Source organism: Bufo gargarizans, chromosome 1 (genome assembly GCF_014858855.1).
Source record: "Bufo gargarizans isolate SCDJY-AF-19 chromosome 1, ASM1485885v1, whole genome shotgun sequence".
In the NCBI taxonomy this organism is placed as follows: Eukaryota; Metazoa; Chordata; class Amphibia; order Anura; family Bufonidae; genus Bufo; species Bufo gargarizans.
This window is the reverse complement of record NC_058080.1, coordinates 142,805,334-142,831,867: the sequence shown is the minus strand read 5'-3', so window position 1 is coordinate 142,831,867 and position 26,534 is coordinate 142,805,334. Positions and strand designations below refer to the sequence as shown.

The 26,534-nt window shown below is 41.8% G+C and overlaps 1 protein-coding gene across 3 annotated transcripts in view; it reads right to left on the bottom strand.

The window, feature by feature from the left end:
• Positions 1-26,534, bottom strand: part of KIT (KIT proto-oncogene, receptor tyrosine kinase) — a 53,464-nt gene that overhangs the window by 16,962 nt on the left and 9,968 nt on the right. The window contains exons 2-11 of one of the 3 annotated variants that reach the window (XM_044299188.1): positions 13,664-13,945; positions 12,469-12,750; positions 10,635-10,768; positions 7,131-7,290; positions 6,016-6,211; positions 5,665-5,780; positions 5,463-5,577; positions 4,384-4,571; positions 613-719; positions 397-523 (exon numbers count right to left, since the gene is read on the bottom strand). In XM_044299188.1, coding sequence (XP_044155123.1) covers positions 397-523; positions 613-719; positions 4,384-4,571; positions 5,463-5,577; positions 5,665-5,780; positions 6,016-6,211; positions 7,131-7,290; positions 10,635-10,768; positions 12,469-12,750; positions 13,664-13,945 — 1,707 coding nt within the window. The remainder of the gene's footprint in view (positions 1-396; positions 524-612; positions 720-4,383; positions 4,572-5,462; positions 5,578-5,664; positions 5,781-6,015; positions 6,212-7,130; positions 7,291-10,634; positions 10,769-12,468; positions 12,751-13,663; positions 13,946-26,534) is intronic. The other 2 variants (XM_044299197.1, XM_044299206.1) reach the window with 2 other exon arrangements.

Sequence of the window (26,534 nt, the reverse complement as noted above, 5' to 3'; positions counted from 1 at the left end):
GTCACGTCCTCTTTAAAGTGGACATATATCGGGGCATCCGAACTCTCCCCTGACAGCAGATATCGAGGGGAAAAAAGCTTGGGCTGTTGGAATTTAACTTGCTTGATCCTTTCATTCTCAGGGGAGATAAGCCACTGCCAAAGTACATGTCTATTCAGCTGAGCTGAGTGTGCATGTGTATGAGGGTGGGTCAGGAGGAATAACTGTAGGCCTCCGAAGGCTGAACAGTGCTCCAAAGGGTGACTTATTATTAGGTCATTTCCCCCTGGAAGCAGATATACAGTATTGGCACTATTATTTCTCCATAACCGAGAAATGCAAGTTTTTGTCATGCACAGTATAATAAAAACATACAGAAAAGAACTGTACAACAATAGAAATAATCAATACACTAACCAAAGCACAGCCTGTCTCTAGGGAACTCCCACTTGTTGTCATAAGGAAGTTGCGTTGGATCGATGTAAACATAATTATTTCCATTGATTTCTTCCACTACTTTCCACTGAATTTCATACTTTGGTTTCTAAATTAAGAAAATACATAAAACTAAGTAAAAGGACAACAAATCAACATGAAACCTTGGTAGGAGCCCAACACAAGTGTCTGCCGTACCTGCAAGTACTTGTACATGAGGACCGCCGTGGCCACGCACATCACCGCGGCGGCTACTATAAATCCGATCAGCAAGGGCGTAAACAGCGTGTGGGAACCCATATCTGCTAGAGAAGACAAAAAATAGAAAGTTTTCCTTACAATATGAAGACAAAGTAAAATCATACCAATTTATAATCTTCTCTGTAGAAAGGCTGATTTCTGCAAACCAGAGCAAATAATCGTGGAGGATCTGTTCACAGCAACCGATCAGATCACTTGTTTCAGGATGCTTGCTGTAGGCCATGCATCTATATTTGTCTTTTTATACCTAAGCCTCAAAATTTTCGGGATCTGTTGTCCTTATTCATCTGGTTCTATTGAATTAACTTGGACACTATTACATATGTGGCTGAGCTGTGGGAACTGCACCATGACTCTCTAATTGCCAGAGAGCTCATGTACTTGCAACCTGAGATCATAGCCTGGCAATTAGTGGTACCCGTAGCGGGGTACTTGTGGCCTGGCGCAAACGTGTAATAACACCCTTAAAAGAGTATGCCACCAATGTCTGATAGCTGTGGGCACCCTCTATGACCCACAGCTATCTCTAAAACAGAACCCACAAACTGAAGGAGAGCAGAACAAACATGTGTGGCCGCCCTCCATTCATTTATATAGGAGTGCTTAAAATACCCATGTGCTGGCACAGCCCCATAGAAGTGAATGGAGTGGTGGCCACGCTTCTGCAGTGGGCTTCTCATTCATTTCTATGGGACAGCTGAAAATACCTGAGCATGCCGTTCGACCGTTTTCAACACTCCCATAGAAATGAATGTAACGTGGTCCTCTCTCCCTCACTTTGCAGGCTCTGTTTTAGAGTTACTTCAGAGGTAGGACCCGCAGGCCCGGCACTATAATAAGGCAGACCAAGCGGCTGGCCTTAGGGCTCAGAGACGCTAAACCGGGGGGGGGGGCGGAAGTTTTTTTTAAAAAATAAATCACTTGCGCGCCACCGTCCGCCCCCGCGGCTGTTCTCCTCTGTGTGGTCCTGGTATCTTCTCTCTGGGCTCCCGACATGTTTTAGGACAGGGGTGCACAACCTTTTTTGGTCTGGGGGCCGCATTGTCACATCGCTCTATTTCAAGGGGCCGCAAATAAAAAAATGTTGATCGGTGCTTATCCAACACAAGCCAGTGCAAAGTGACTGGGGAGAAGTGATCGCTGCCACAGTCGTGCTGCAGATAATCAGACATCTTTCATCCTGATAAAATATGCAAATCAGCCGACAAATGAGCAATTCCTTGTTTATCGACTGATCAGCTGCACAATTATACCGGCCAGATATAAGATATGGGCGCTCCTATGAACACTTGTTCCCAGTAATTGTCCCAAATATCGTGCTGTAGCATAACCCCTGAAACTGAAGAGTTATACTTACTTGCTCCCCGCCTCTCTGGTTCTTCGAATTGCCTCCGCTGTTTACAACTGGCAGTGTATGGACATGGTCATACACCACTCCAGACAATGACTGGCTTAGGCGGTGATGTGGCCACAAGCAGCGTGTCACTGCTGAAGCCAGTCAAGAAGCCTGTAAACAGAGCAGGAACCGGAAGATGGAGGCAGCGCAGAGGACCAGAGCGGAGTGGAGCAGGTAATTATTAATTTTCTATTTTAGAGGCCATGCTCCAGGCCTCATTTTTACCAGAAAAGTGGCGACATTTCCTATTTATAAATCAGCGGTTTCCTTCACTGCAGAGGACGGAGCTAACTGGTTATTACCATCTCCTGCCAATCCAGTTATAGGCGTCCTGCAGTAACCAGTAAGCACATTACCTTGCTAGTGGGGAAGGCGCCTATTGGTTAACGCTTGAATGACCAGGCCCGAAAAGGCCTTAATGACCAGGCACTTTTTTGTGATTTAGCGCGCGTGGTGGTTCAAATGGTTGTAACTATCTTATTTGTTGGACTACCAAGATAATTTTTGCAACAATTTTTATTTAGGGGAAACTGTACAAAACGTTTTTAAAAAGTATATATTTTTTCAAACTATGGCTCCTTATTCTTTAATCATGCAAACTGACACCAAAATAAATTATTATAATTAGATCTCTATTTTGTGTATTTTGCTATATAATATGAAACGTTTCACGTGAATGGGACGGTAATGGTGACAGTTTTGATTGGTGTGGGTGTCTTTTCTTTTATGTATGATTTTTTTTTAACTTAATATATTTCTGCTACATAATATGTCCCCCAAGAGTTCATAAAAAGACCTTGGGGGACACTGTCACTTTTTTAAATTTTGCACTTTTTCATAAAAAGAGGGTGGTGGGACAGTGAACACTCTTTTATTAAGCACTTTTTCCTTTTTATTTTATTTATTTATTTATTTAGTTTTCAAATTTTAATTTATTTTTTTTAACTTTCTTTAAAATATATTTTTACCACATAATTTGTCTCCAAGAGGTCACTGGAAGACCTTTGGGAGACAATAAGTGACTTTTTTTTGTACTATTTCCACTGTAACTGGATCATCCAAAGGAGCCCCAGTTAAAGGCAAACCAGCCTGCTGCGGAGGCTTTGTACCAGGGCAGCGCTCCTCTGTTCCCGAGACACCCAGAGATCACGTGATCGCTGGGTCTACACTGCAGAGTGCTCATAGAGGAGAAGGCAGAAGCGCTAATAAAGCGCTTCTGTCTTCTCCTCGGCTTCCCCGCTCTCACTAATAGCCGGGGACCCTTTCTGATCCTGCTACAGTGCAGGAGCAAAACCTGTGATCCATCTGCTGTGCGGCACTCTGTGCAGAAACACAGCTGATTGCAGGATCAGCTGTGTTTCTGCCCAGCAGGGCGGGGGCCGCAAACCATGGCTCTGGGGGCCGCATGCGGCCCGCGGGCCGCAGGTTGTGCACCCCTGTTTTAGGACCTTTCCCACTCAGCCAATCAGTGGCCGCAGCTGTGTCACGTGTCAGGCCAGTGATTTCCCACTGAGCCAATCACTGGCCTGACACATGACACAGCTGCGGCCACTGATTGGCTGAGTGGGAAAGGTCCTAAAACCTGTCGGGAGCCCAGAGAGAAGATACCAGGACCACACAGAGGAGAAGGGGAGCTGCTCTAGACGGGACCAGGGCCAGGTGAGCATAATGTTTTTTACACAACATTAATAGAGGGGGGTGACATGGGAGGGGGAGAAATGTGACATGAGAGGAGGGGAGTGATGTGAAATGGGGGGGGGGGGTGAAATGTGACATTGAGGGGGTAAAATGTGACATGGAGGGGGAGAAATGTGACATGAGAGGAGGGGAGTGATGTGAAATGGGGGGGTTGAAATGTGACATGGAGGGGGAGAAATGTGACATGGGGGAGAAATGTCACATTTCTCTCCCTCCATGTCACATTTCTCTCCCTCCATGTCACATTTCTCTCCCTCCATGTCACATTTCTCTCCCTCCATGTCACATTTCTCTCCCTCCATGTCACATTTCTTTCGCCTCCATGTCACATTTCTTTCGCCTCCATGTCACATTTCTCCCCCCCTCCATGTCACATTTCTCCCCCCCTCCATGTCACATTTCTCCCCCCCTCCATGTCACTTTTCTCCCCCTCCCTGTCACATCACCCCCTCCATGTTACATCACCCCCACCTAGTTCTGGCTTGTGTTGGCAAAAATCCTTGCACCGGCCCTGCAGATACTGGTGATATATCCTAGCGATATGCCACCAATGTTTGAGATAACACAACCCCTTTGAATTTTGTTCTGCGAAAATATTTCACATTTTGCTTTACCTGTCACAGCAAAACTGAATATAGACGTAATCCTCTCCACATCATTGTAGGCGATGCAGTGAACGGTGCCGTTCTTCTCTTTAATAGAACTCACATCAATGATACTTTCTACAACTGTGCGCCCAAGAGAGGAGTTTTCCATGCTCTGCTTTGTGTCAACTGGCATTATTGCCGGAGAATCCGTACACCTGCAATAACAAAGTCACGTCACACTCGCTTCTTTATGAAGCTCCAGCGGTTAAAGCAAATGGAAATTACAGATAATGAGGCAGGGACGGCAATAATGAAATATAAATACGAAAATGAAATGGAGTCGACTATGTTGATGTTGTTACACACGAACGGAGGCGCTTGCAAAGCAGATTACTGTGTCACTCCCACAGAGCTGGTTGACACATTAGTAATTGTGCTAATGTCTCAATACAGTACTTAAATAGATCCTATGTCAATAATGCATGGAACAGTCAGGAGTCATGTCTGGCTGTCAATCAGTGTGCACTCAGGACACTAACAGGCTGCGTCTAAGATATAAAGAGGACCTGTCACCTCTCCTGACATACCTGTTTTAATAGCTTCATGCATTCCCCATGTAATAACAATTCTGGAACATCTATTCTTATGTCTCTATGTTGCGTCATTCCTTTATTATTTCTACTAGAAGTTATGGATGAATTGCTAGCAGTCTGCAGTAAGGGTACAGAGGGGAGGTAACCAGTTGGAGGTGTGTACCTGCACAGACTCACTCTATTCAATCAGTGCTGCCATTGTCAGACTGTGCAGTTACCCCCCCCCCCCCCAACTGGTTACCACCCCTCTGTACCCTTACTGCAGACTGCTAGCAATTAATTTATCATTTCTAGTGGAAATACTAAAGGAATGGCACAAGATAGAGCTATAAGAATAGATGCTCCAGAATTGTTATTACATGAGGAATGCATTAGGCTATTAAAACAGGCATGTCAGGAGAGGTGACAGGTCCTCTTTAAAGAAAAATGAGCTCCTGCAATAAAATTCAGGTTCGTGTTGGACCAGTGAGTTTTTATAAAAATACTTATATTTATCTATAAGTAAATGATTACCTGGAGTCAGATCCCGGACAGAATAACCAGTCAATGGAAGGCGCAGGGTACCCCGTTGCCACACACTGCAGCATATCGTTACCCAGTTTCTCAACTATGAGGATTTCTGGTTTTGCTGGAGAAATGCACAAGAAATCCAAGTCATTAAGAGAAATCCTTCAGAAAGTCTCCACTATATAAGCAAGTAAAAGCTGAAACTTACTCTTCACTGATATGTTGAAGCTGACAGACGAGTTGGCATCGGAATTCGAGGCATAAAACATATAGATTCCCTTCTCGTTGCCTTTCAGGCGGATCAGATGTAGCTCACTAACATACCTATCAGAGGTAGAGTAGTGCATTCCGTTATAGGTGATAGTTACAGCAAGGGTTAGACATTGTATAATTATTACGACAGTCAATTTAATCTATCACTAGCATTTTAGAGGGATTCACAGAAGCTGAACATAAGGGAACGGTCCCAAAACCCTAAGCTATTTCACTTGCGTGGTGGACTGTATGTTCAGATTAAGCGTATATAATTCTCAAAAAAAGAAGTAGGTGATGGTCATACCTATTGTTGCCTTCGTCTCGCGACTGTACAAAATGGTCAGAGGTGTTGAGAACAGTCTCGTTCATGAAAGTCCACAATTCTTCATCTGGTTGAGGATATGCTTCAATATAGACCTGCAGTATGATGTTGTCCCCAGCATTTACACCCACATCAAGTGTGGTGTTGTCCATTACAGACAGGCTGATGTATCCAGTTTCTGTTCACAAATATAAAAATTGGAATAAAAGTAGAAAAAAACATTATAGGATATCACTAATAATAGGTTTAGAGGAAGACCACTAAGGGCAAGAATCTAATTTGGAACAAAAAATTGTGGGCATTTACAAAAGGCGTGTCAATAAAAAGTCTTGGGTAGAGCCTACACTTTAAATGACTGGTGTCCTTCCCACTCCCAATTCACAACCCATTCAAGACAACAAAAACAGAAAACCAGCAGGGCAGAAAAAAAACACATACCGGTACATTTAACTAGTGGAGGAGAGACCCATATCTATTGGGCATTTTGTGGCATATCCACAGTCTGTGCCATAAATACCTGAGACAGGAATACTCCTTTAAAGGGGTTATCCAGGAGAAAGACAGACCACCCAGAGTGGCCGACCTACAGTGGAGACGGTGTCTAACACTCCCCGCCGGCTGTTCCACTCCTTGCCGCACTGAGGTCAAAATCCGTTGATGGGGGACACGTGACTGCTGCAGCCAATCACAGGCCGGGGTGATGACTTGTTCCCCCTGCGTCATGTGACCATTTGTCATGATGCAATTGGAGCAGATCACCACTGTGATGGCTGCAGTGGTCATGTTTCCCCCCTTCAACGGATTTTGACCTTGCAAGGAGAGGAAGAGCCGGCCCGCGAGAGTTAGATGCTGAACCCAGAGGCAGGGACGAAGTAAGTAGGATACCCATCGTGGGTCGGCCACTCTAGGAGGGCTGTCTTACTCTTGGATAACCCCTTTAACCCATGTTAAAGTATCAGCAATGTGCAGCCAGCCCCCAAAAAAAGTATAAATTAACTTGGCGGCAGTCAAACCATATTTTAGCCTGTGTCGTCAATACACTTAAACGGAGAAACCTTTAAAGTTATATGTAGCTGTGATGCCAAACAAGGACTTACCAAGGACATCTAATGTGAAGGTGGCTTTGCTCACACCGATACTGTTCCTGGCTTGACAGGTGTATACGCCAGAATCATTAAGCTGGACTGCACGGCTGCTAAGAGTGTTGTTTCGTTCAAATACTGTACCGGATAGGTACTTGCTGTTTGTAGCGGACTTCTGTAAAGAAATTACCAAATGAATGAGATATCAGCCGCATTCCCCCTAATTGCCATTCCTCATGTCAAATGATCAAGAATCCCAAAACATCCACTTGTCAAACTGTCAAGAAACTAATATTTTAAGGCTGAGTAATGGCAGATAAATGGATAAGGATAACAACGCAAACCCTGAGTGCGGGGAGAGCTTATTATTGTGATGTCCCTGATTGGAGATTCACCTTTCCAGCTTCATTAAAATATGCTAATGACAGAATAGCGGCCGGCTGTATCTCTATGTGCAGACAAAAGAGACATAATGAAATGACAGATAGGAAATGGGGGATGATGAGCGGGGACTACGAGAAGAGAGGAAGGAAGGAAGAGGGGGCTTCAAGATTCCACAAATACTGCTTTTTTTTCAAGATGTCAAGGAAAAATCCTAATGATTGGTGGGAGGTAATGTTGGAGAACCTGTAAAATATGAAGCTCTTCTGACAAATGATGTCTCTCTTTACATTACATAAGTATTTTTTTGTATATATTTATATCATTATGATAAGTAGAGAGTTTATATCTTCCTGCTGCAAAGGACAGCCGGGTAGTCGCCCCTCACCCCTTGTTTTCACACAACCGTCATGTTTACACTGAGCTTCTTCTAACCAAACAATACATTGACCTCATAAACTCCGAGACCAACTTCCCCTATTGTTCATCTTATGCTACAAAAATAAATCCAGTCACCTGTCTTTATAAGGCAAGACATTTTCAGCCACATGCTATAGAAGTACCACCATATTTATATCTCTTAAAGGTACAGACCTTTAACATAAAAAAATCCTAGTAAAGTCCTTGAGGTGTTTTCAAGTCAAGTTGTACTTTAAGGGTTTGTCTCAGCTCTGCAAATGGCATTTATCATGTATAGAAAGTTAATACAAGACACTTACTAATGTATTGTGATTGTCCATATTGCCTCCTTTGCTGGCTGGATTCATTTTTCCATCCCATTATACACGGCTTGTTTCTATGGTTACGACCACCCTACAATCCAGTAGCGGTGGTCGTGTTTTCACACTATAGGACCACAGGAGTGCGCATAAGCACTTTTTCCTATAGTATATAAGTACGACCACTGATGCTGGATTGTAGGGTGGTCATAACCATGGAAACGAGCAGTGTATAATGTGATGGAAAAATTAATCAAGCCAGCACAATACATTAGTAAGTGTCTTGTATTAACTTTGTCTACACGATAAATAGCATTTGATGACATGAGAGAACCCCTTTAAGGTGATCACACATATTAGAGAAATGTCTGAGCCTGACTACTTCAGCAGGACTGGTTGCTCATCTAATGTGTATGGCGGTTTATTGTACATGGGTGACACTTCATGCAATGGCAGTAATATCAGCTGTCACCCAGCTTTCCTGGACTGCTAAATCAGGCAAACATAAGTGAACAGGGGATGTGGCAATAAAAGAAAAGTCAGTGAATGAAAGCAGCTGCAGGATCTATATTTCCTGGTAACTTTTTGCATTTAAGTGCAACGTGTTTTTTTTTTTTTTTTTCAAATAACTTGAAGTTTCTACTGTTATGCAGAAATAAGTGCAGTCTCTTGTAAAATGTCATTCACAGACAGAATCTTGAGCTCTGAACATCTGACAGCCAAGCGGGATCACAACAGCCACGACCCCCCCACTGTATTTGCACACAATGTCTCGTGACCTCTGGACAGCAGAAATTAGGTGGAGAGTGACAGACAACCAAGACAATGGAATGAAGATCTCACAGAATATTCAATTATGCAACCTTTTGTGAGCACCGTTACCATGATGCTGTAAACGGAGATGTCCACAGCAACAAGTATACGGGGAACATGCTTACTTGTTTTCCTGAAATGCCTAGGGCTAAACAGCTTTTGATAGTTCTCAGGGTAGATATATACAATGAAGGGACCATCAAGGTTTCAGCGTAGACCATAACATCTACACATCCAGTTCAGCTCTTCAAATGCCCTGGGGCAAGGAGCTGTTGTCCATATGTTTAGTCACCCATGTGCTATGTCACCTGTGTCTACCATATAGTGAGGCACTTGAGTGACCAAAAGCTATTCCTCTCCACTCCTCCCATACACATGCACCCTCTGCTCATCTGTTCTCTATGGGGAGAGCAGGAGAAGTTACTGCCAAACACCTTTGGAGGTGGCTTCTCTAACTAGAAAAAAAAAAGGATTGGACATGTGAAAATCTAACATATCAGATCCTTCTCCCCCTCCTCATATCTGCCAGGACGAGCGTGATCTCCATTCATCTAATGCGCTTGCCCTACTTTATGACAAAAGAAGTACAACTAGTAGGCGCTTGGATAGTGGTGGCGCTCAGGAAAGGGAGCGATTCCTTATCTGCATTGAACATAGATCCCGACACGTGCTCCTCTTCAATAACTTGTTTCTTTTTAATGCATTGACATACAGTAATTGGACACATTTCAAGACGTCTTGGGTCCTGAGAAAGGCTCAAAGGGGGCCGAAGTGCGTTCTATTATTGTATGTTAATGCATGGAATAAAAGCACAGTATTGAAGAGGAAGCATGTGCTGGGATCTATGCACGCCTTTAGGCTACTGCTACATGGACATCCAGTCATTCAGATGTAATGTTCAGTCAGCAAGCTCACACTGCATACTTGATCATTGTGAGAGGTGTCTGGCAGCAGATTATTCCGCTCTACCCATTGAAACATTATGAGTCCGGAGCAATATTTTACAATTACCCCAAAAATCTGATTCATTAACATTCATTTGAAAAAACTGAAAATTCTCTTAGCTTCTGCATCCAGAGAACTGTACTTCCCAGGACAGGAGGAGATCCTGCCTTCTTCCAGTAACAATGAGTACATTTGAGAAATGTGTAGACTGAACACACATTCATTCGTAGACAATCCCACACTTCTCTTTTATTTTTTTACGCTGACGTATTTGATAAGATAGGCTGGCTCTAAACGGACTATTCAGAAATACACTCCAGGGCGGCTGCCTCTAGAGCTACAGACTTCTGTTTATAGTGCACTGAGAATTCAAGACACCCACCAGCTGTCATCACAGAGCAATCCTTCCCTTCATTAAAGGAGCCTTTCAAATCGCAAAAGCTTTTATGTGGCCAAAACAGCAAATTAATACGTAAGCGGCACAACCACGTTTTAATAATTCAGCATTGTTTGCAGGCCATTATTCAGAGACGTGTTTTCATTTTCCAAATACAGCATGGGATTCTGTTGAATGGCAAAGTGATTGATATCTTGTGGGAAATGTCACATTTGGTTCTCATGTGATGCACGGTAGACATTAGGAAGCAAAGCTTCTGCTTACCATGGTTGGTGCATCTAGCCAGTTGACCTCCACAGTGTTAACATCCCTCACCACACAGGTCACCTCCAATGGTTCCCCTGCTTTCAGAACCAGTCTAGATTTTGTAAGAGAAACTACAGGTTTTCTTTTCTGAACTAAAGGGCAAAAAAGACATAACATTATTACAAGGGAATGTAATATTTTCTTACCAAAATACATCAAATATTCAGGTTTTTTAAATAAAATAACCCATCTCTCTGTTTTTGAATAGACTCTCAGGGTGTCCTGTTAGGGAGTTAAATGAAATATATATATATATATATATATATATATATATAAAAATATGACTGATAACATATTTATATATATATTACTATTGTACAGTCTAATGCCGTCTAGGGGCACGTTTCTGATTTTTGGATCATTGGCTTCTATCTGTGTTATTCAGGATACAGTTATCTGTGCCTAGAAAGAGAAGTTCATCTTCATTTTCTTATTATGGGATGGAGCAGAGCGCGCTATCCTCCAGGGAAGAATGTAAGATCATTAGTAGCTGGGGTCACGTGTTAATGGATAAGACAGAGCTACAGCTGAAGCGCAGCAACATGACTTCATTCCGTAAATTATAAGAAAAGTCATTTCACAGGCGGCTCGGGAGAGACTTTTAGGAAAACGTTACCATACAAATGTCATATCGTTCTTGGACTACTCAGTGGTACTTTACTATAAGACTGCACGACATACAAATTGGTCTGATGTTTTCCGGGATAGAGGAAATTGTAAATCAGCAACTTACTGCTTACTTTTTTATCTATATTAATAAGACAAGCAACTACTAGGACTAACCTTTCAATATCCACTATACAAATATCCTATGTGAGCTATTTAAATGGGTTAATGTATCCTAAGAGGACCAAAAAGTACAGTTAATCCTATTTCCTTGCTGTATTTTGCATAACAATGCTATTCCAACATTAGTGGTGTGTGCGCCTTAAGTTGTTGCCCCTCTCTCTGTGGCATTGGATAAATTATATTTTTATGAAAGGGATTTTTTAAACTCAATATTCAGAGAAAGTATTTTTAGAAATGTTGGCTGTTTTCCTTTTTCATTTCGGCAGCACCTTACAACTGAAAATGAAATATAAAATATTGTCCTTCTATAGCAGTCAGCAGAAATGATAAGACGTCCTATATAGATAGGTAATCCATTGTTAGTTGACTGCTGCTGGGAGGGGAAGATGTAATCAGATAGGTAATCCTTATGATAATAGTAGGTGCCAAATTAGAATAACATTATGGCAGCTTTGTTGTTCTATTGATAGGCCTAGGTAAGGATGCCGACAGAAGATCATTGCACAAGTAATGCTCTAACTGATTCACTACAAGGGGTTCTCTCTGGTAGGAGGGATGGGCTGACTTACAGAGTTGTCTTGCTAAAACTCCAGACGAAAAGGAAGTTTAGAGAAAGGGCACAATGTAGACTATATGGCGTGACCATGATAATTATATGCAGAAAACCACATTTTTTTTAAATAAAAAAAATTACATTTTACATTACTTATGTACTATGTTACTATGTTACATTGAATAGTCGCATATTGGTTGTTAATACGTGTTAAAATAAATTATGGAAGTGTCCCTTTAAAGTGTTAAGAGGCAAAAAACCCACTCGGCTTATTATCTTGCAGCTAAAGCCAATCCATTTGTGATTCAAGTCACCCACAGCTTCTGTAATGGGATTGAAAATCAAACCCACAATGCACTTCACGGGAAAACAAGCTTAAGTAAAGACCTTAAAGTCAAATCTAGTCACAAAGACAACAAAAAGATTCAGATATGGATGTATCTAACTCACCTGGGGTCACCACCAATCTAAACTCCTGGGAGGTCTTAACAACTCCATTTTGATTCACAGAACACACATAGTAATCGATGAAATTTGTCTGTACATTTTTTATGGTAATGCCGTTTTCAATGTCACTTTCATACACAAAACCTTTGGGCAGGGGGGATTTGTCATATTTTCTAATAGAATAATCGGTAACTTCCGAGTCGGAGACAAAACAGATGCCGGAAATATCTTCACCTTCTCTCACATCATAATATATCGGAAACTCAAGGAATGGGTTGCTTAAATCTGAAATAAGCACAGGCACTATGATTTGACAAATACCAGTTATTGAAAAGTGTGAAACAAACAAAACATGATTAAGAACTAACAGGTGCGAAACGCGTTAGCATCCTGGAACCTTTTACCTCTTCGCATGCATTGATTTGTTTTATCATCTTGGAATAAATATTACATTTTAGCAGCTTAACCATAATTTTTTTCCCATTGTTCCTGTATTGTAAATTGTGGGTTTTACTTTAATGTTTTTTTAGAACAGAGCATAATCAAATATATATATAGTTTATATAATATAAAGACCATTTATATATATATATATATATATATATATATATACACACATATCAAATCTGAGTACAGAAACACAACTCTTCTTGTATTAGGAAACCCTAAGAACAAAAAAAAAAACACCAAAAAACAGCCCAGAGAAGGATCATAATAAATGCATAATAAAATTATTGTTATTCTAAAACATATGCAATGTTTGGAGCATGCGCTGTACAGGGATGGAGCGCACGGCGGTCTCAATCCCTGAACAGCACATGTACCGAACAAGACTTTAGGGCCAGGCGTGAATATGTTTTCCCTGCCTTGACTGTCAGTCTTAGTGGTGGAGGGCAGCAAAGCAGGCAGGGAGCAGAGCTTCTGGGTGCAACTGCACTGCTCTCGTTGCACCTGGGGCTCATTTACATATTATAAAAGAATGTTTTTGTAAACATTAAACCAAAATAAAGAAATGAGACTATAAGAATTACAGCTGAATTAATGCTCATCAATCTGGTGACAGATGCCCTTTAATATCTTTCCATCTGTAGTACAAACATAGCTGCTTGGACCAATTTTATTAAAGTCCATTTACTGCGAGCATGCTTCCCAAATGTTGGATGAATTGACAGTAGTGTGCAGTACACAAGGGACTTACCTTTAACAAAGAGATAGATGGCGTTATTATCTGTAGGAATGACACCTTTATTGGCGCAGATGTATTTTCCGGTATGTTTCCGCTCTGCCTTTAAGATTATGAGGTTGGACCCTCCACTGAAGGATTTCTGTTGTGAGCGAAGAACAGGCCTTGGCTTCTTACCATGTCCCAGCTTTTGAAGGTACCATTCTACTGGGGCAGAATCTGTGCAAGACACCTTGAATGTGTCTCCTGCATTCACAAGTTGCCTTCCAGAGACAGATATTGTGGGAGAGGAATCTGCTGCAAAATAATAAAAATATATATTAAAATCCCCAAATGCTGCTAAAGACAGAAACTGAGATTTTACAAATGGCATGAGGAATAATTTATATAACAAGCTGATATCAGAGCAAAAATAACATAATGTAGAAAAATGCTTAAAGGTCATAGACAGTAACAATGTGCTATTCATTCAGCCCAAATAACCAGAGCGAAACAAATATTTCAAAGTGATAAATTAAATTATTGTAAATAAGTGTTTTTCTTAGTGACAACCTTCTGAACCTCTTATATTGCTGTACCCAAGCAGCACGTCACTCTTGGGTCAAATGCCACTGTAGGTTTCCTAGAGAATTTAAGCAAATCATCACTGGGATGATCATCTTAGCTGGCCAATTACAAACAGAGATATTTTGTATTATTTTGTGTGATGGGAGAAATACACAGGTCCATTCATCTCAGGTATTCTTCATAATAAGGATTCCTGCTCCAGTCATGGTTTATGCCGAGAATTAGCCTTCACATGGCTTTTGTTACAAATGTACATACATTTACATGGTTTTCAAATGTTGTGCTAAAAGGTAACTTCATTAATACTTACATAAAGCCACCATGAAAAATTGTCAGAATATCCGGCCATATTATACTAATGAAAAATATTCTATTTTCGCAATGATACAGACTCCATGAAAATACAGATAAATCAATCTGACCGCTATCTGGTCATCAAAATTAGACAAGAAGTTAGCGTCAACAGTTAGGAACACAAGAACAAAGAGGCATGCAGTTGTGCTCGATATCTGGAATATAATACTAAAAACAGACCGAATCAGTGGTACTAAGGACTAAATGGCAGTATATCGCCATGTGCTACCAAAGGTACAAAAGAGGTGAACAAAGCCCAACTTCTTCAAAAGTAGCTCTTTAAAAATGTAGCTTTGACTAATACAACATACGTTTTTACAGCCCATTGCTATATGTTTACTTATCTCTCTTATCTTCACATCCAAACCCCAGATATGGTTTGGACACCACCACAGAAACTAAGAATGAAGACAGATTTATAGCGCTCTACCTTCAACTACCAGGAAACTACTGTCTAGCATCTGTATGACTCCTTTCCTGTGGGGTACATGCCAATGTAGTTGAGTGATTCTATGAACAACCCCACAGTTCAGATATTACAACATAATAAACTTGCAATATGCCAACTACTCCCTTTTAAACGTCCTTGGATATGGTTCACATCTAAATGGTCATTTTAGGAATTACACAATATCATGTATCCACTTATCACATGTAATAAGAGAAAGAATTTGTTCATCAGAAAAATAGGAGCTTGCACCCGAATTCTGAGCTCTAACACATTAGTAAGGCTAAGGCCAGCCACACCAATGCTCATTCAGCCAACTGCTATCTCCCCAGCCCTCCACACCCAAATGTTCACTCCAGACACCCTTGGCATCATCTTAGCTCACCAAAAACCAAAGGATCGGGTAGTTGAAATCCAATAGCTTGATCAGATCTACCTGACATCTGCCATTGAGAAATAATTGGGAGACCCCCATACACATCAGATGGTTCTGCTGAGAATTATTTAATGTTTATGGCCAGTCTAAAGGGATTGTCTAAGTTATTTTTAAAATCTATAACACTCGCCTGTTTCTATCCCGCCACTCCGGTTCCCCTACCGCTGTTTGTATACAGATTAGCAGACAATCACTGTCCTCAGAGGTTTATGGCATGAGATTGCTAAGGACAGTGACTGGCTGCAGAGGTCCATGTGCCACATACCTGCACATCACTGCTGCAGCCTTATATATAAACAGTGAGAGGAGGACCAGAGCTGCAGGGGTGGAACAGGCGAGTATAAGATTTAGTGGCACATGGCAGATAACTCCTTTAAAAGTCCTCGAAAGAAACTTAGCCACACTTAGGTTGCTTTCACACAATCAGTGTTTGGTCAGTGTTTGAGTAAGTAAGGAGTAAGGCTGAGTTCACCCTTCAGTTATTCCCATCGGTGACTATGAGCAAAAACCAGGCGTGAAGACTACACAGATATACTGTACAATGGAATGGTTTGGACCTCATCTGTGTTTTACACTTGCACTTGGTTTTGGCTCACAATCCCTGATGGAAAACACTGACCGAACACTGACTGTGTGAAAGCAGCTTTACTATGAAGTATGCAACCCCAGGAGAGCCCAGTACAGTATCTACTTGACATGACACTTGTAACTGCATTAGTAGTTCCACAACTTAAATTATTCGAGGAATCACAGAAGAAGCCTTACATTTTGGGTTGCTAGTGAAATCAATGGGATTCCATACTTGCAGGTGACCCAAAAGCCATAAACTCCCATCATTAACGTGTTCACTACTTCAGCTGTTTAAAAGACAGTTCTACCAGGGATAAATAAATCTCAGGAACCATGCATGCTGAGTGTGTGATGTATTTAGTCAAGGTAAACTGTTATCATATCAGTATTACAACACCTTCAAGATGACCATCATCATCTCTTCTGTTTTCTATGATGATTTATCTTCAAGGCTGCAGAAGTAGCAAGATAAGCAGTTTTCACAACTAAAGCTGATCATACACATTAGATAGAACTTGGTTGATGGTTGAACAGCAGTTCAACAAACAACCATTTTGCAGACATGGACATCATATTGACTGTTCAATGAAATCGGTGATGGACGACGACCCTTTGTCCGACTATCAGCCGAAAATAATAACAAAGCCGCCTTCCTTTCAGATAATAATGGTCTATCATCGGCCAGGTAAAATAATCATTCGTTGTTACATTTTAACCGTCGAATGTCCGTTTAGTAGACTAATGTGTATGACCACCTTCATATTTCACAGATATCAGTTCTCAGAATGTGCAACTTATCAATTATCCTCTGTCTTTAAAGCTCAGGATGTCTAAACCAGCAGGAATGTGGACTCCTCTACAATAAAGCTATGAGAATCTTAGAAATTAACTTATCAAACTAAGACAATTAGTTAGTAAATAGTCATCATTACATAACTACATAACTATTGGTGTCTGTGCTCCCCAAAGCAGCAATAAAATGCATTTAGAGGACTCCTGAGCTCACAAACATAATAGAGAGGACTCAAAGAGGAGTCCTCTCAATGCATTTTACTGCCGGTTTGCAGGAGCACTGCATCAGAAAGCAAGTGAGTAAGAAGACACCAATTACATAACTGGACTCAGCGCCATTTATTCTATACATTTGCTATGGTGTTGTAGCATTCCTACTTAATTGCATGGTTATATATATATATATATATATATATATATAATGACGTTGGAAAATTAAATCTAGCTGCGTTTTGCATGGCTATAATATATTTCATGTGTCTGAAAAAAAATTCAACTACACTGTGAAAATAAGTTGTTGTTTTTTTATTTTACCTGCGCTTACAAATTAACCAACTTAAATGACTTCCTCATGTAACTTCCATAATTTAACTTCCATGAAATTCAGTAAAATGCTACTTATATAATATGAAACATATGCTGAAATACAGAAGCCATAAAGATTATTTTTTATTTTTTATTGCCCTAAACAGTTGGTCTGTCTCAATCTCAATCATCAAGACGGTTGTTAAATGTATGCCCAGTCCTAAAAATAATCACCTCTTATCAATAAAACCCTGTTCCCACGAGCTGGCTCTCCCGGTGATTTATTAACCCTGCATAGAAAGTCCCCATATAATGTTGCATTGTAAATACTTATCCTGAAAGCAGTGAAAAACTAGGCTTTATGGATTATCAAATCAGAACACAAGAAGAGGGTTTCATGTCTCTACGTGTAAAGAAGAAGATGCAGTCACCCATACATTGTCTACCAATGCACTAGACAAGACGGCTAGAAATTGTATACCATACAAACTCATCTCTGCCGGTCAATTAAACCCTACAAGGATTATACTCCATCATAATGCACTCGGAAAACCTGGAAAGACCTGAAATGCCCAATCTGCTGGCCTGGCCCGCTGCCCACTCCACAAGCAGACAAACAATAGACTAAGGGGGTGGCAGCCAGCGAGTATTTGTTATTGAAATTACAAAAGGAAATGTAGTTGCCTTATTAACTTAATATTTATTCAGTTCCGGGACATTATAACAACATTGTGCGTCCAAATCACTCAATTATAACTGTAAAAGTAAACAATAAAAAATTTAAAAAACTGCACACAGTACATTTATCTAACCCTTCCATGTGGCAGGCATGTTCCAAAAACCATGTATACTACAGATATCTTACATCTCAAAACTTAAAGGTGTTGCTTACTTTGGGGGTATGTTGGCAGACCTGCGAATGGAAGCCTACTTACCTGCACTCCCATTTTGCTGACCGCAGCAGCATGTCAAAAAGTCATGTGACACAAGAGGAGCGTGTCAGCGATACGGCCAGCGACTGGCTGCAGCAGCGTAAAAACAGAAGGTGACATCCTGGGAGCGCAGCAGAGCAGCTGAGGCCAAGGAGAGGAGGAGTGGCGGGCCAGCATCGGGAAGCAGGTAAGTATGCTTCACTTCGCAGGTCTGCCCAAGAGTGGGAAGTTTGATAACCCTTTCCCCCCACAAAGGTGCACAACCCCTTTAAAGGAACACTCTAAGCAAAACGGATACACGTGCTAAGACTAGTGCAGGGCCTGAGGCAGCAGCGCATGCCATAAGGACTAGAAAAACACAAAGATAGAAGTCGTATACCACCGCCCTCTCAGGCCCTGCATTAGGAATAACACAGCAGATCAGTTTTGGGGTTCTCTAGCATTTTAAAAACATGGCTGCTTTATTCCAAAAACAGCCCCACACCTGTCCATGGGCTGGGCCTGGTATTGCCTTTTGTATTGTGCTGGAATACCCCTTTAACTTCCAGAATGCCATGCCTATGGACATAAGGATGTTCTAGAAATTGTAGTTTGTCATAGAGCTGGTGATTCTATTTTCTATACCAAACCAATATAAGGATATAAGAAACTTTAGAGTTTATGAGAACAGATTCACGTCTTTCCTGCTTAGGCTACTTTCACACTAGTGTTTATACTGGATCCGTTATGAACTTATCCGGTGTTCCGGAATTTTCTGCTACCCGGAATTTTTTGCTACCCACGTCACTTCCGGTAGTGACGTGGGGAGGTGTGTCTCTCACCTCGGCTCTTCATTGGCTCTGTCGGGGGTTTGTCGGCGCAGGCGCGGAGGATTCACCCATAGCGTGAACGCACCGAAGGTAGCAGAAAATTCCGGACCACTGCGCATGCGCGAAGCCAGAATTTTCTGCTACCCTCAGTGTGTTCACGCTACGGGTGAATCCTCCGCGCCTGCGCCGACAAACCCCCGGCAGAGCCAATGAGGAGCCTATGTGAGAGACACACCTCCCACGTCACTACCGGAAGTGACGTGGGTAGCAAAAAATTCCGGGTAGCAGAAAATTCCGGAACACCGGTTGTATTATCTTCAACAAAAGACGGATCCATCATGAACTCCACTGAAAGTCAATGGGGGACAGATCTGTTTTCTATTGTGTCAGAGAAAACGGATCTGTCCTCGTTGACTTGCATTGTGGGTCATGATGGATCCGTCTTGCTCCGCATGCTGTGGTTTGCTCTACGGTATGAGAACGGAACGGAATGCATTTTGGAGCATTCCGTTCTGTTCAGTTATGTTTTGTCCCCATTGACAATGAACGGATCTCAATACCGGAAAACATTAACACTAGTGTGAAAGTAGCCTTACACTGCTAAAAGTAGCCAACAGTCCAAAATACTAAAATTCTAATAAATGATAGTCTTCAAAAAATATATCTTAACTGCCCATGACTAATAATGGAAAAACACACACAAACAAGAATGCAGAAAACATAAAGACCTTTACGAACTGTAAAATCTGTCATAATTTAAAAAGTCACACACTTGACAGGTGCTTTAATCCAGCAATAAACCCCCAGCCCTGCACAGTCTACCTCTTGCTATTTAATATTATGTAATTCTATCCCAAGCGACAAGACCTTTGAAAATGAGTGTTCTCAGATACTGTAGAATGAAACTGCCCACACATGTGGGAAACTACTTGTTGTGCTTTTTTCTTTTTTTTTTAACCATTTTTTGTAATTCAAAGTGGGGGGTCATGTTATGTCCTGAGATTGTCTGTGAACCCGTCGAGTATAACTTCCCATTTATATTCAATTTATCAGAAATTGTCTGAACTCACTTTTATGACAATGGAAGTAGCCTAACATGAAAGCCCTGACTCATCCGAGAAAGGGATCCTGCAGAGCCCTCACTTATTTCAGAGCTCAGATTGATTGAAATGAAGGGTGACTTCTTCATAACGGATTGGTACCAGCGCCAGTCTTCTCTTGAAATTGGTAGGGGACAGAATTCAGAGTCCGTTCACACAGTGGATTTTGACGTAGGCAATATTTGCTGTGTTATACCACCTCGGTTTCTGCTGTGGTTGTTCAATTTGGATGCCTCAGACCCGTTCGCAGCTTAGCTCCATTGAAGGGAGACGCTGCGAAGCAGCCGCGGTCCGCACCGACCCCTGAACTGCAATGCTGCCTTCCATTAAAAACAATAGAAGGCAGACCTCATGCGGCCACCTCATTTTCGAGTGCAGTCCATTTACATTCCCATCTGAATACGCAAGGTCCTACTAGAATTGTAATGAACAGCAATGTGATGGAATGCATCCCCAATTCACAAGAGTGTCATACCATCACCTCCGCTATTGATCAGTATTGATGAATGCTGAACACCAAGAGGAAAGAGAAATGTATACTGACAGCAGATGATGAAGGATAAAGCTACAAGTTCATATATTAAACATACGAACTAGGGCTGCACGATATGGGAATTTTGTGCGATTGCAATTAGGGCCCTAAAAATTGCGATAACGATATGCGACGCAATATTTTAAAGGAATTGTGCTAGAGGTCTATTTGCTTGGATTTTCCCATATGAGCCGCTGACGCGGCTGGGTATGACATAGTTATGGGGATCTGTGGATGACGCTGAGTTGTGGGGGATCTGTGGATGACGCTGTGTTGTGGGGGATCTGTGGAGGGTGCTGTTATATGGGGGATCTGTGGAGGGCGCTGTTATATGGGGGATCTGTGGAGGGCGCTGTTCAGGGGGACCTGTGGATGGCACTGTTATAGGGGATGTGTGGTGGACGCTGTTATATGGGGCATCTGTGGAGGGCGCTGTTATATGGGGGATCTGTGGAGGGCGCTGTTATATGGGGGATCTGTGGAGGACACTTATGGGGGACCTGTGGATGGCACTGTTATAGGGGATGTGTGGAGGACACACAGGGCCATGAGGGGGGCCAGCTTAAGACATATAGCATCTTATGCTGGTCCTCCTCATGTGTCCTAAACTGGCCACATAACTGCCTTTTGCATGTAAAGTGTTTTACTAGTGTGTGTGGGTGAAACAATCTCTCTCCTAACAGGTCCGGCCTCTGTACTCACTGTGAATGCAATGCTCTGCAGCGAGCGGCAGCGAGGTGGACGGCCGGCCGGCGCGTGACTGACGTCACTTAGTAACGCTCCTGCTTCCTGAAGTGGGAGGAGCGTTACTAAGTGACGTCAGTCACGCGCCGGCCGGCCACCTCGCTGCCGCTCGCTGCAGTGCATTGCATTCATAGTGAGTACAGAGGCCGGACCTGTTAGGAGAGAGATTGTTTCACCCACACACACACTAGTAAAACACTTTACACGCAAAAGGCAGTTATGTACGCGGGGCCCCTTTATATATAATCGCGGCATTTTCGGGTCGGCCAAATCGCCATATCGCATTTAGCGATTATCGCGATTCGATTATTTTTTCGATTTATCGTGCAGCCCTAATACGAACATGTAATGGCTGGTGTGCAAGCAAAAAGACCATACAGGATATTGTAAGGAGTCATCACTAACGCGGGCATTGTTCTAAAAGGAGCACAAAATTAAAGGTAGAATGCTTACAGCAGTCGATGTATCAGTCCAGTGGTCACATGATCCTGTAGCACCAGGAATGGAGTTATTTTATCCAACAATAAAGCAGCCAATAACGGTTTTCACTGCACTACCTACTACCTTGTGTAAGTTACAAAAAAGGGGCACAATAAAAAAACTAAAAAAACTGAGTTCTTCTAAGTGTCCCTGAGTTTTCAAAAAAAAGTTTGCATAACGGCTGTGCTTCTTTGTACAATCATAACTGAAGGAACCAGTGTTTTTTAGGCTTCTTTATCTCTTTCAGCCATATTATTCAGTTAGAGCTGCACAGCTAGATGCATTTTACTCAGAAGCAGTGGGGAGTATGTCTTCTATGCAAGTCTACAAGCAGTGTACAACCGTGACATCCTTTCCCTTACTTCCTACTATGTTTGTTTTCAGCTCTGGGGCTCGCAGAACAGATAAGGAGGTGGAGATCACACTTACATTAAAGCATGATGCTCCTGTGATGTTCGAAGCAGTTATTTTTTTTATCAGGCTCAGGATCTCAGCTAGCTCTGACACACCTCCACTTCTTCTGAGTCTCTGTTACCAGGGCAGGATCTTGACTGACAACAGATAGTGGACGGAACGTTAGGAGGAAGTGAGACCCCTAGTGGTCATGACTTTACAGCTTTCTTTCAGGTGGATGCAGGCAGATTATTTTTTTTTAATACAAGATAGCAAAAACCAGTTCCAGCACTAGTGATGAAACTTCATTGCACTTTATTTCTTCTTGTAGCAAATATAGACATTTTCGAACACAGGTGTGTTCTTAGTCATAATATTTACAAATCTGCTAGTTACACCATTCTCTATTAAATGAAATTGTGTAAAGTACAGTCACCCTTTAAGCACACTAAAGTCAAATTCTCCCCAGCCTGAAATGGAAGACGGATAAAATATGTTCACCTGTAGCATGAGGACAACACACAGTTCTTATTGTAATACAATTCTTATATTACAATCTAGTCAAAGTCTTATGACTTTAATATTGCTTCAGTATACATACCGTAGGCACAACACGTTTGTAAGCCATCATGTGAAAACTATGCATTGTTAATGAGCAAACAGTTGGCATCTATGACTTTATCGCTGTGTTCATCTGGAAAATATGGAACACAGGTAGGTACTTTACAAGGGCCGAATATCGGCCAAAAGGCAAGGTCAATAACTGGCCCGTGTTGCCGGCCACCAAACTGCATAAACATGGCCTCATGTAGACAGGGGAAGTGCTGCTGCTGACAATAATGTATACAAACAGCGGCACAAACAATCCAAACCTTCACACCGTCATTCGTACAGGCAATTATCTGCCCAGGTGAAGGTCCCGAAACAAGCAGATCTGCGCTTGTTACCGGGCGGAAATCTAATTGTGTAACTAGTCACATCGAGAAATAATTAGTTATCATATTCTCTGTAGTCAACCACTTTGGATTAAAACTCTCAACAGCCCATGGAAATTGAGTGATCAGAAGAACCTTTTACCAACAGTACTTACTAAGGTCCTGGACATAGACTTTCCAAATGCATGTTAGTTTCCTTTCACACTGGCGTTTCGGCTTTCCGTTTGTAAGATCCGTCCAGGGCTCTCCCAAGCGGTCCAAAACGGATCAGTTTGCATTCTAATGCATTCTGAATGGAAAATAATCCGCTCAGAATGCATCAGTTCAGTCTCTATTCCGCTTTGGAGACGGACACCAAAATGCTGCTTCACAGCGTTTTGGTGTCCATCTGATGAAACTGAGCCAAACTGGTGCCAGATTGTGTCAGTGAAAACGGATCCGTCCCCATTGACTTACATTGTGTGCCAGGACAGATACGTTTTCACTGACACAATCTGGCACCATAGAATACGGATCTGTCCTCCATAGACTTTCAATGGTGTTCATGACGGATCCATCTTGGCTATGTTAAAGATAATAAAAACTGATCCGTTCTGAACGGATGCAGACGGTTGTATTATCAAGATTTTTTTGACAAGCTGATGCTTTTTTACTGTAGATGCATTGGAGCAGTAATTGGTTGGAATGGTGGACACACCCTTAAAGAGTTCCTGTCACAAGGATTTATGTATAAATGGTAAGGCATCACAGGAACAGACCGTACTGACGTCTGAGCCTGTGTTCAAAATTTAAGTCCAGTTTCTGCTTAAGTTTGTGATTTAAATTATGGATAAAACTCGATGACAGGAAAGAGAACGTCTTCAGTCGGTGACCTTGCACTGGTGATTTGCACTGACAGCTCTCGTATGGCTGTGAGCTCGGAATGGGCCAGTGTTTCTAACTCTCCCTACATCTGGCGCATGCGCTAGTACACTCATTTTCATTGTGCATGCCAAGAAAGCACAAAGCAAGAGCGCAGGCAGATTTCAGGAGGTTAAAGGGAATTAAGAATATGAAAATACTTAAATATTACTTCATTATAAATATATTACCAAATACCTTACATTAGTTATAACGGCTCGTTTTGTCTGGGGAGCAATAATTAGGAGAAACAAAATGGCCGCCATCCTAATAGTACACACAAAACCTGTCCTAATCACACAGGAGGACAAGTTACTTCTCAACACTGAGGTAAAGAGCTGCCTCATCCTCCTCTCTGCTTGTCAGGGATTATGATCCCGAATACAGATGATAAGATCTTTAGCTGAATCTCTGTTGGAATTTAGTCCATGAACAGATGTGGCTAATGAGCAGCAGCACTTGTATGCAATCTCCATTACCACAGCCTGTCCTGTCCATCCTCTCTGTACTTCATGTCTCCTCATGAACTCCATTCCCACAAAGATTCAGCTAAATATCAGATTAAACTGTATTCAGGATCATAATCCCTGACAATAGGAGCAGGGAGGAGGATGAGGCAGCTCTTTAGCTCAGTGTTGTGAAGTAACTTGTCCTTGCGCCCTAGACAAAATGAGCCATTATAACTAATGAAAGGTATTTGGGAATATATATATAATATATTGCCTGTAAAGCTGTTAAACAGCTCTCTAGCCAGGTATTGGTGGTTTATTATGCAAAATCCATGTGTTTCCATAGGTTAGACTGAAGTATTAGAATAAGTTTGATGCACATAACATTGCATCACATATCAAATAATGGCAGAACTATTTACTTAAAACTAACCCAAGATCACAAGTTTTCTTCCTGCAGATAATCAAATGTTAATGGTACTCAGGCCCAGTGAACATGCCTTTTATTCTTCTGTGAATATCTCTTTCATAAACTTTCATAAAGAGTTCCATTTCAATAAATTTATATGATGTGTAGAAAGCTCCTTGTATCCTGAGCATGAAAAAGCAGCTCTGTTATGGACAAGATTTAGGTTGTTATCCGTGCACGATAATCTAGCAGCTCAATATGTACATGTCACGGGATGGAGTTGAAAAAAATAATATTGCATGGGTCTGAGAGCTGGGACAAAGCACATTTCTATCTATTCTTAACCAAATGCCACCTTATATACTGGTGTTACTATAAGTGGAACACAACTGAGGCTGAGGGTTAACGCACATTTCCAAGGTGGCTGATCCGTAAAGGCAGCGTGAGTTAGTTACCTTTTAACACACCTGAAAATAGTACTCTCATGTTTTACAGCTATTTCACGGTAACAAACCCTGACTATGTACGGTAATCCATTGTCGCACCTCCGCAATGTTTATTTTGTATAATCTGTCTGTGAAATTCTTTATAACCATTCATAAGAGACAACTATGCACAGGAATACTTACAATAAGCAAGGAAATGACTAAAACAAATATTTGGTATGTATTCCAAAGACTGTACATATTTATATAACAAACATTAAACCTGCCTAATATTGATGGCTCTAACCGATCAAGGCATGGACTCACCTAGATCTCTGAAGGTGTCCTGGGGTATATGGCACTTAGATATTAGCACCGGACCCTTTAAAGGGGTTTTCCAATCTTTTCCTATTGGTGACCTATTCTCAGGATACAACATCAATATCTGATCAGCGAGGGTTCCACACTCCATACCCCAGCCAATAAGCTATTTCGGGATGTCTCCAGAGTCCACTGAGTCATGGACTCCTCAAGATCCCTGAAGGCGTTCTGTGGTATCTGGCACCAAGATTTTAGCAGCTGTTTTGGGATACCTCCAGCACTAAAAGTGAATGGGAGCAACACAATGGATGAAGCTGTGTAGTTCTGGCAGCGACTTCTGGTGCCGGAGCTACCCCAAAATAGCTTATCAGAAGGGGTGAAGAGTGTAGTAAGCCCCTCACAATCAGATACCAATGGCCTATCCTGAGGATAGACCATCAATAGTAAAATCCTGGACAAACAATTTCAGCACATCCCACAGATGCCATGAAGGGGTGTCTCGGTCTGCAACAATTTTAAGGTAGGCGGTATGTGTACTAAGAGCTTTTGGTGTTTGATAGGGGTCAGTATTATCACTCAGACCAGCCTGCGGGTACCCAACCCTTTATGTAAGAGCTACATTTTTTTACATCTTTCCATCATAAACAATTTCAACTTTTTTTGTAATTTTTGCTACGGTAGCTCTTCTGTGAGACTGGACCAGGTTGACTGGCCCTCATCCTAGTCCACACATCAATGAGATTATGAGCACCCATGATCCTGTCG